Source organism: Dreissena polymorpha, chromosome 1 (assembly GCF_020536995.1).
Source record: "Dreissena polymorpha isolate Duluth1 chromosome 1, UMN_Dpol_1.0, whole genome shotgun sequence".
Taxonomy (NCBI): domain Eukaryota; kingdom Metazoa; phylum Mollusca; class Bivalvia; order Myida; family Dreissenidae; genus Dreissena; species Dreissena polymorpha.
In genome coordinates, this window is record NC_068355.1 from 63,322,127 (window position 1) to 63,333,029 (window position 10,903).

The 10,903-nt window shown below is 36.3% G+C and overlaps 1 protein-coding gene across 3 annotated transcripts in view; it reads left to right on the forward strand.

The window, feature by feature from the left end:
* The window catches only part of LOC127831994 (major vault protein-like), a 39,990-nt gene extending 29,383 nt beyond the window's left edge, over window positions 1–10,607 (forward strand). For 2 of the 3 annotated variants that reach the window (XM_052357133.1, XM_052357125.1), the window contains exons 8-13: window positions 1,120–1,269; window positions 2,370–2,611; window positions 2,793–2,990; window positions 4,359–4,715; window positions 6,081–6,300; window positions 7,021–10,607. In XM_052357133.1, the coding sequence (XP_052213093.1) occupies window positions 1,120–1,269; window positions 2,370–2,611; window positions 2,793–2,990; window positions 4,359–4,715; window positions 6,081–6,300; window positions 7,021–7,401 (1,548 nt within the window). In that variant the 3' untranslated portion in view covers window positions 7,402–10,607. The remainder of the gene's footprint in view (window positions 1–1,119; window positions 1,270–2,369; window positions 2,612–2,792; window positions 2,991–4,358; window positions 4,716–6,080; window positions 6,301–7,020) is intronic. The other variant, XR_008026616.1, reaches the window with a different exon arrangement.
* Window positions 10,608–10,903: the final 296 nt, after the last annotated feature.

Consider the following 10,903-nt stretch of genomic DNA (forward strand, 5'->3'; position numbering starts at 1 on the left):
GGGTAGGGTATGTTGAGATTAACAGTGGTGTTGGTTAATAAGACATACACAGGCATCGTAGAGTGCATAAAGATGTACAGTGGAATTAGTTGTTGAGACATTCATAGACAGGGTAGAGCGTGAAGATATAAGGAGATTTACAGTGGTGTTTAATGAGTTGTTTATAGACTGGGTAAGGGTACATTGAGATGTACTGTGGTATTAATTATTGAGACAATTATAGACAGGGTAGGGCACACTGCGATGTAAAGTGGTGTTAGGCAATGAGACATTAATATACAGGGTCGGGCATATTGAGATGTTCAGTGCTTTTAGTTAATGAGACATTCAAAGATGGGGTCAGGCACATTGAGATGTACAGAGGTATTTGGTATTAAGACAATCATTGACAAGGTAGGGCACACTGAGATGTACAGTGATGCATGTATAAGCTATTGAGACAATCATAGACAGGGTAGGGCGTGAAGATATACTGAGATGTACAGTGGTATTAGTTGTGAGACATTCATAGATGGGGTAGGGCACATTGAGATGTACTGTGGTATTAATTATTGAGGCAATTATAGACAGAGTAGGGCAAACAGATGAACAGTGGTGTTAGTTAATGAGAAATGCACAGACAGGGTAGGGTGCATTTAGATGTACAGTGGAATTAGTTATATAGACAGTCATAGACGGGATAGGGCGTGACGATATACTGAAATGAACAGTGGTTTTAGTTAATGAGACATTCATAGATGGGGTAGGGCATATTAAAATATACAGTGGTTTTAGTTAATTATACATTAATTGGTATTAGTAAATGAGACTTTCATAGACAGGGTTGGGCACACTGATCAGTGATGTTGGTTAATTAAACATTAATAGATGGGGTAGGGGGCATTGGATGTACAATGGTACTGGTTAATGAGAAATTTATATATGGGTTAAAAAACATTGAGATGTAGAGTGGTATTAGTTATGAGACATTCATAGACAGGGTAGGGTATGAAGAGATACTGAGATATACAGTGATGTTGGCATATGAGACATTCATAGAGGGGGAAGGGCACATTAAGTAGTGGTAGTTAACATTTGATAATGCATTATATGTATATATTTGTGTGTGTCCCTTTTCAGGATGTGACACGTCGCCCTGGTGATCGCTGGATGATTCGTGGCCCCAAGGAGTATGTGCCGCCAGTTGAGGTGGAGGTCGTGATGAAGAGACAGGCGATCCCATTGGATGAGAATGAGGGCGTGTACGTGAGGGACATCAAGACTGGAAGGGTAAGAAAACTGGACATGGAGATACATTGTCCTTTTCCTGTTCATTTTACTTTTATGTTTTGTAAACCAGTTAATTATTAAATAATTTACTGTAAATGCATATCTGCAATACTTTCAACGAGTTATAGCATCCTTTGGGATTCTCTCAAGAATCAGTGCGAAACCATTCTTTATGAATAGTCCTAATGGTTTTTCAAAGGTCTAAATGTTATATCAATAGACTCCATGATTTTTTATTTATCTTTATAGTTTATCAGTAGTCCCAATTGTTTATCAATATTCCCAATTGCAATTGTTTATCAATAGTGCAAATGTTTAATCAACAGTCCCCATGGTTGATCATTAATACCAATTGTTTAAAAACAGTTTAACTTGTTTATCAACAGTTCAACATTGCAATTGTTTATCAATAGTCCAAATGGTTTTAATCAATAGTCCCAATGGTTTATTGATTGTCCCAACTGTTGATTTATTGTTCAAATAACAATTGTTTATCAAAAGTCCCCATTTAATATCAATAGTGCTAATGGTTTATCATTAATCAATAGTGCCAATGTTATCTTAATAATCTCCATGGTTAATCATTTATCAAAAGTCCCAATGGGTAATCAATAGTCCCGTTGGTTTATATATAGTCACAATGGTTTATCTATAGTTCCTTTGATTATGAACAGTTCCAAGGTTTTTCTTTTATCAATAGTCCAATTGTTAGTCAGCAGTCACCGTAGTGTAGTAAAAGTAATATTGGTTTTTCAAAATTGGATTGGTTCAATAAATAGTCCAAATGGTTAATCAATTGTCAAAATGATTAACTAATAGCCCCGATTGTGTATTAATAGTCCCAATGGTTTATCTCTAGTCTCAATGTCTTATCAATAGTCCCCACATTTTATTGAATTTCCCATAGTTTATCTATAGTCCCATTGAATATCAATAGTCATTATGGTTTATCCATGTCCCCATCATTAATCATTTGTGTCAATTGTGTATCAAAAGTGTTGATAGCAATTGTTTACCAATAGGCCACAAGGTTTTATCAAAAGTTCCCATGGTTAATAAAAAAAAGGTTTAATCACTAGTCTCTATATCTGTGACACTAGGTTCGTGCAGTGACTGGTGAGACATACATGATCAATCAAGATGAAGAACTCTGGGCTAAGGAGCTGCCCCCTGCAGTGGAGGCCCTTCTAGCTGCGGCAAAGGATCCTATAGCTGATCGTGGTGACCGACGCACAGGGCCCGCAGAAGGTTCCAAGCCCCGTGACAAGACCCGAGTGATATCCTTCCGGGTGCCTCACAATGCTGCTGTGCAGATCTATGACTACAAGGAGAAGAAAGCAAGGTGTGTTCAATGAATTCCTGAATTAAATATTAGATAAAATGAAATAATGTAATAGAATTTAACAATAATAAACTTGTCCCTTTTGTTAAGTTTCATATCTGGGCATACAAATTAATGCAGCATAATACTAAATTAAACAGACATTTATAATACTTATAATTCTTTCGGTTCCCCTCTGTAGAGTGGTGTTTGGCCCAGAGCTGGTGATGCTGGGACCCGATGAGCAGTTCACTCAGCTGAGCATCTCTGGAGGCAAGCCAAAGAAGCCAAATGAGATTAAGTCCCTGTGTCTGATGCTGGGGCCTGACTTCATGACGGACATTATCACGGTTGAGACCTCTGACCACGCCCGCCTCTCTCTGCAGCTCTCGTACAACTGGTTGGTGAAGAGCCAATTTGAAAAATCACATTAATGTGTATTATTTATTGACTTTCAGTTCTATAAAATTGTGTATCACTTTATATTTCTATGCTCTCCAGCAAGATTCTATGACCATCATTTTTATGCCCCCTTTCGAAGAAAAGGGGGTATATAGTTTTCGCACTGTCAGTCTGTCACACTTTTTGTGTCCGCTCTCTAATTCAAATAGTTTTTATCAGATCTTTACCAAACTAGGTAAAGTTCGAATATGGGTCATGCCAGGTAAAAAACTAAGTCACGGGGTCGAAAAAAACAAATCCAAGGGAACTTATAAGCTTTAAATGGACAATTATCTGACCTGCCGAATTATATATTTTTGTTAAATAAATCAAAGCGGCGCAGTAGGTGGCATTGTGTTTCTGACAAACACATCGTGGTAAAAGGTCAAGGTCATCCTTCAGGGTCTAAGGTCAAAAAAACAAATCCAAGAGAAGTAATAAGCTTTAAATGGAAATAATTATTCACTATAGAACATAGCAACTTGATATTTGGCATGCATGTGTATCTCATGGAGCTGCACATTTTGAGTGGTGAATCTACAGTCACGGTAGTGGCTTTTAATTATTTGCTACTAAAAATAGAGATTTGTTAGAGACAATTATTTTCAAGGGAAGTAATTTATATAATTATAAATCTCAGATTATATATTTCCTTACCAAGAATTCAAGTTCTTTTTACAGTTACTGTACAAATTTTTTAGTTTGATTATTTACAACTCAAATGATTGATTTGTCAAATTTTTTTTTTTTAAATGATATGATTATCATTTCTTTCCTGTACTAATTTGTGAATGGAAGGGTTCATTACATTACATACCTGTGCACTCTGTCTATGATCTCTTTGAGAAACCACAGGCCTTGGTTGTCAGTGACGTCTGACTTGGTCATTTTTGACTGTCTACAGACCCCCCCCCCCCCCCCCCCGCGGTTGGATTTGACAAAATCCAACGGTAGTAATAATAAGCTTTAAAGGGAGATGAATTCTATACCTGCCAATGATAAATAGAAATTTTATTCAAAGCGGCGCAGTAAGGGGGCATTGTGTTTCTGACAAACATATCTCTTGTTAAGAATATATTGGGGAAAAAAACTTAAAATGTGAAACTTGTGTATGTAAAGTTATCAAAAAAGTTCAATGTTTGTTTAGTTTCAATACCTCAAAAGTGTTTTAATGCCATTTGCCTACTAAAACTTCTCTCTACCATTTACTTTCTTTAAGGTCTTAATTCTGCAGTTTAAACAAAATTTTTTTATATCTTAAAAAAAAAAAATTCTCTGATTGTTGTGAATCATGTGAACTGATCAACACCCATTTTGTCTGTTTTAGGCACTTTGAAATTCAGGACAAAGGCAAATTAGATGAAGCTGCCATGATATTCAGTGTCCCAGATTTTGTTGGGGACGCCTGTAAAGCCATTGCCTCCAGGGTAAGAGGGGCAGTGGCACAGGTGCCCTTCGATGACTTCCACAAAAACTCCGCCCGTGTAATTCGTTCATCTGTGTTCGGACTTGACGAAAAGGGCAAAGTGCGAGACCACTTCATGTTTAAGCAGAACAACCTGATAATCACAAGCATCGACATTCAGTCCGTGGAGCCAGTGGACCAGAGGACTCGTGACTCTCTGCAGAAATCCGTTCAGCTTGCAATCGAGATCACAACCAACTCCCAGGAGGCCACAGCAAGGTGAGAAATTAACCAGTAGACAAATATTGATTGCTGGTCAGAGTTTGCTAGTATGAGCGTTGAACAATTTGATCTTCAGGTCAAATCTTATAAAAACCTTTCTACAACTTTAGAGGCCAATTTATGACTCAATATTGATATCACTTGGTCAGAATGCTTATCTTAACAATATCTAGGCCAATATCTAGGCCAATTTTTACCAAAAGCAAGATAAACAGGTCCTATTTGATAACTCTTATGGTGACACTTGGTCAGAATGTAAATCTTGAAAATACCTAGGCATATTTCAAATCTGATCATGTGCGTCTAGAATCGAGGTCACAAGGTCCAAGCCTTAAAACAGTTTCATCTCTCAAAGGGCAACATTTATTACTCTAGCTTGATTACACTTAGTCAGAATGTTTTACTTGACTATATCAAGGCAAATAAATAATCTGGATCACGTGCATAGACAATTGAGGTAACTATGTAAAAGCTTAAACACATTTTTATGCCCTCAGATCGAATGATCAGGGGTATATTGTTTTTGGCCTGTCTGTCTGTCATTGTCTGTCTGTCATTGTCTGTCTGTCATTGTCTGTGTCACAAACTTTAACCTTTGTCATAACTTTTGCAATTTTTAAGATAGCAACTTGATATTTGGCATGCATGTGTATCTCATGGAGCTGCACATTTTGAGTGGTGAAAGGTCAAGGTCATCCTTCAAGGTTAAAGGTCAAATATATGGCTTCAAAGCAGCACAGTAGGGGGCATTTTTTTCACAAACACAGCTCTTGTTTCTATCTAATTGCAACATTTATCACTATTGATTGAAAATGTTTGTCATAATGTTTATCTTGAAAATATCTAGGCAAAGTTTGAGTCTGAGTAAGGTGCAATTGAAAAACAAGATCAGTAGACAAAGTCTTAAAAAATCACTCTTTGCTACTTAAGAGGCCACTTGTATGGCAAAGTCTCGAGGAAACTTGGTCATAGTGTTTATTTTTTTCTATATATGGGTGATGTTTGATTTTGTATCAAGTTGGATAAAAAAACTACCAGGTCATGTCTCCAACACTCGGAGTGCTTGAACTGCGTGCTACCGGGCTATCTCGTTAACAATTACATAATCTCTTGTTTACCTCAGAAATACAAATGCACAATAAACTCAGATCCTGATTGACCTAAATAAAAAGAATCTACTTGTCAGCTGATTTTGAAAAATTATTTGTGTTGCATTAAAAATCCAGGTGCACATGATACATCGTAAATTATTGTACAACTTCCATGACAAAAATCAGGGTTGCAAAACTATTTCAGTACTAATACTGATTTAATATTTAACAAATCTGCATTGCTCTATCTTTCTCCACAATGGTCTTTCAGACATGAGGCTGAGAGGCTCGAGCAGGAAGCCAAGGGTCGTCTAGAACGCCAGAAGATCAGTGACGAAGCAGAGGCAGAGAAAGCCCGTCGAGACCTGCTGGAATTGCAGGCCCTCAGCTCAGCTGTTGAGTCAACAGGTCAGGCGAAGGCAGAGGCCCAGTCCCGCGCTGAGGCCGCCAGGATTGAAGGAGAGGCTGCTGTGGAGCAGGCCAAACTCAAGGTACAATGCTAATTGCTTGTGATTGGGTATCAGGTAAAAGGCTGAAGAAGATAATGCACAATTTGACTCAGTGTAATATTATTTTGAGGTAAACAAATGATATTTTGTTTATAGGGGTCATTTTGTGAGTTAATGGTATTGAGTTTTTTGATAGAATGGTTTCTATGAACATATCACAATGATCTTTTCCCCATACTCATTTTTAACATTTTTAAATTGGCAAAAGTGTAAGAACTTGTTATCAAGTGCAGTCTTTTATCCTATTACCAGATGAAAATCGATTATATAAAACGATCGTATAAACATGAGATTTATACTATCGCTATTTTTATATCAGATTTGGGGTTTTCCAAAAATTGTAGAATATGTTTTTGTCAACTACGGAAAGATAAAATCATAAAAAAATGCGATATTTTATAATTATTAATGGGAAAGGGGAGGAAATAATAGGATAAATAGAATATTATGAGAGTTTGGGTTAAAGATCAAGTTTATCATGCTCGACTCGAACCATGGTAGTGCTCGGCAAGCCTCACGCTAACATGGTTCTAAGCCTTGCATGATAATCTTGATATTTATCCAAAACTCACATAATATTCTCTCTTTATATAGTGACTAAAATAATGTCTTTTATTATTTAGCAAAAACAGTCCAATAGAAATAGATGTTACAAAGCTACTATATTAACCTATTGTAACCATTAACACTTACATATTTCAGTCCCAAGCCATGAAGATTGAGGCAGAATCTGAGCTCTCGCAACTGACAAATGCCAGAGAAGCCGAACTGAAATTCCTGAAGGAACAAAATGAGCTGGAGCTTTCGAAATCTCGCGAGACAGCAGATATCGAAACCAAGAAATTCAAGCAGATGGTGGACGCCATCGGAGCAAGCACCCTGCAAGCTATCGCCACCTCTGGGCCAGATATGCAGGTCAGGATGCTTCAGGCTCTCGGCATGAAGTCCACTGTGATCACGGACGGCAAGACACCCATCAATCTGTTCAATACTGCCCAGGGGCTCATTGGGGGCATGGGTGGGGCAGTTGTGCCATCCAAGAGGTCACGTCGTGAGGTTGTAGAGGAAGAGGGCGACGATTAAATGGATGTACTGGGGCTTGCATATACTTTGAAATTTTTGTTAAATGTTTTGACTGCCCCTTCAAAATTGATGTGGACTTTGTGTTTCACATTGATTACGAACAATGCCTTGGTTTTATTTATATAAACATGAAACATTTTTAGCTCATCTATTTTTTGAAAAAAAAAGAGCTATTGTCATCACCTTGGCGTCGGTGTCGGTGTTAAGTTTTGCGTTTAGGTATACTTTTCTCATAAAGTATCAATGCTATTGCATTTAAACTTGGTACACTTACTTACTATCATGAGGGGACTGGCCAGGCAAAGTTAGATAACTCTGGCTTGCATTTTGACAGAATTATGTGCCCTTTTTATACTTAGAAAATTGAAAATTTTGGTTAAGTTTTGTGTTTAGTTCCATTTTATTCCTTAAGTATCAAAGCTATTGCTTTCATACTTGCAACACTTACTTACTATCATAAGGGGACTGTGCAGGCAAAGTTATGTAACTCTGACTGGCATTTTGACAGAATTATGTGCCCTTTTTATACTTAGAAAATTGAAATTTGGTTAAGTTTTGTGTTTAGGTCCACTTTTTTCCTCAAGTATCAAAGCTATTGCTTTCATACTTGCAACACTTACTAACTATCGTAAGGGGACTGTGCAGGCAAAGTTATGTAACTCTGACTGGTATTTTTACATAATTATGGGCCCTTTATACTTGAAAATTTGGTTAATCTTTGTGTTTTGGTCCACTTTACCCCTAAAGTATCATAGATATTGCTTTCATACTTGGAACACTCGCAAACTAACATAAGGGGACAGTAAAGGACAAGTTGCATAACTCTGGTTGTCATTTTAACGGAATTATGGCCCTTTTTTGACTTAGTAATTTTGAATATATGGTTACATTTTGTGTTACGATACACTTTACTTCTAAAGTATCAAGGCTGTTGCTTTTAAATACTACAAATACTTTCATACTATTATGAGGGTACTGTACCTGGCAAGTTGAATTTTACCTTGACCTTTGAATGACCTTGACTCTCAAGGTCAAATTATTAAAGTTTGCTAAAATTGCCATAACTTCTTTATTTATGATTAGATTCGATTGATACTTTGACAAAACAACTCTTACCTGACATACCACAATAGACTCCACCCAAACCATCCCCCACACGCCCCCCCCCCCAAACTCCCGCCCCCCTCGAATCCCCCCTCAACCCCCCTCCATTATTATTTTTTTAAATTAAAGATCATCTAATTAATGACCACCACACCCTCACACTATACCCCCCACCCCAAAAAAATAATGTTAATGCCCCCGGTAGGGTGGCATATAGCAGTTGAACTGTCCGTCAGTATGTCAGTCAGTCTGTCCTTCCGTCCGAAAAAAGCTTTAACATTGGCCATAACTTTTTCACTTTTGAAGATAGCAACTTGATATTTGGCATGCATGTGTATCTCATGGAGCTGCGCATTTTGAGTGGTGAAAGGTTAAGGTCATCCTTCAAGGTCAAATGTCAAATTTATGGTGTCTGTCCAACTGAAAACTAACATTGGCCTTAACTTTTTCAATATTGAAGATAGCAACTTGATATTTGACATGCATGTGTATCTCATGAAGCTGCACATTTTGAGTGCTGGAAGGTCAAGGTCATCCTTCAAGGTAAAAAAATTAATAAATAAAAGTGGCATTCGTTCTCATGAAGCTGCACTTTTTGAGTGGTGGCAGTTCAAGGTCAAGGTCATCCTTCAAGGTCAAAGGTAAAAAAAATAATGATTCAAAACAGCGTTCTCATGAAGCTGCACATTTTGAGTGGTGGAAGTTCAAGGTCAAGGTCATCCTTCAAGGTCAAGGTCATCCTTCAAGGTCAAAGGTCAAACAAAATATAAAAAATTCAAAGTGGTGTTATCATGAAGCTGCACATTTTGAGTGGTGGAAGGTCAAGGTCATCCTTCAAGGTCAAAGGTATTTTTATTTATTTTTAATTCAAAGCGGCGTTCTCATGAAGCTGCACATTTTGAGTGGTGGAAGTTCAAGGTCAAGGTCATTCTTCAAGGTCAAGGTCATCCTTCAAGGTCGAAGGTAAAATTTTTTTAAAATTTAAAGCGGCGTTATCATGAAGCTGCACATTTTGAGTGGTGGAAGTTCAAGGTCAAGGTCATCCATCAAGGTCAAGGTCATCCTCCATGGTTAAAGGTAAAAAAAAATAAAATCAAAGCAGAGCAATAGGGGGCATTGTGTTTCTGACAAACACATCTCTTGTTTTTTTCAAACATGGTTAAAAACAAAATATTTATTTTTATTATTTTATTTTTGAAATACTGTCCAACCATCCCACCCAAGAACCCCCCCCCCCCAATAAATATTTTTGTTTGCATTTTTGGAAGATAATGTAATAAATGACCACACCCACACACTATACACCCCTCTCCACTCCACCCCTCCCTCCTTTGTGATTGAAATTGAGATAGGTCCCTACACCTTTAAAAAGAAAAATAGATGAGCGGTCTGCACCCGCAAGGCGTAGCTCTTGTTAAAGTTAGCGACCACAGATATAAATCATTTTATAAATATATTCACCATGAAATTATCAAAAATATTTATTGCAAGAGTACATATCTTACATATATTTCTGTATTTCCACTAAATAAAATATAGGTTTTGTAATAGATGTTTGTTTTATAATAAATTGGATGTTAAAAAAGTAAGAAAGCATAATTCAATTTAATCTAAATCAAAACTAAACTAAAACAGAAAAACAACAATAACCATCACTATATTATATCATATCAAGTAATTTTGTTGTAATTCAAATTCCATAAAGATTTGTTTAGTTGGGTTTAAAAATATTAAATATTATATTTATAATATTTTTGCATTTTGTTTGCTTTATAGATGATTCTCAGCCGTTCATGACTTGTACATCAAACTTTAAATACAATTAGTTTATTTCTATTAATGTTTATATGCTTTTTTATTATATAGTGGTATTTAAATTCTGTTAATGTTTTAATAACATTATTAATCTGTTGATGTTTGTTTGCTCTTTCTTACTTACATTAACTATAGCTTTGCATCTGGTTGTATAATTTTGTTGACTCTTTATTTAATTTTCTATAAGGGCTCTGTGATATGCATTGACGAGTACTTGAACTTTTTGTGCGTTTGTTTATCATAACATATATTTATGTACCTTGTTTACATTAAAATTCTTTAATCAACATGTTTGCTTGTTAATTTTTTAAAACATATACATGTATATGTGATTTTTTAGTATTTCCGTAAGCAAATACAAGTCAAATTAAAAGAGGCTATGACTACAAAATTTGTGTATGAGAACTCGTTAAATAAAAGGTATGTTATGTAAGTGAATTAGGTATTACATTAATGGTTTAATTTACACTTACATACACATGTAGTTTCTTAGATGTGAATGTTTTAAATAAATCCTTCAGGCATTTATAGTCTATTAAAGAGGGAGTAGACAAACTCCGTGCTATAATGGTTGATTCATGTT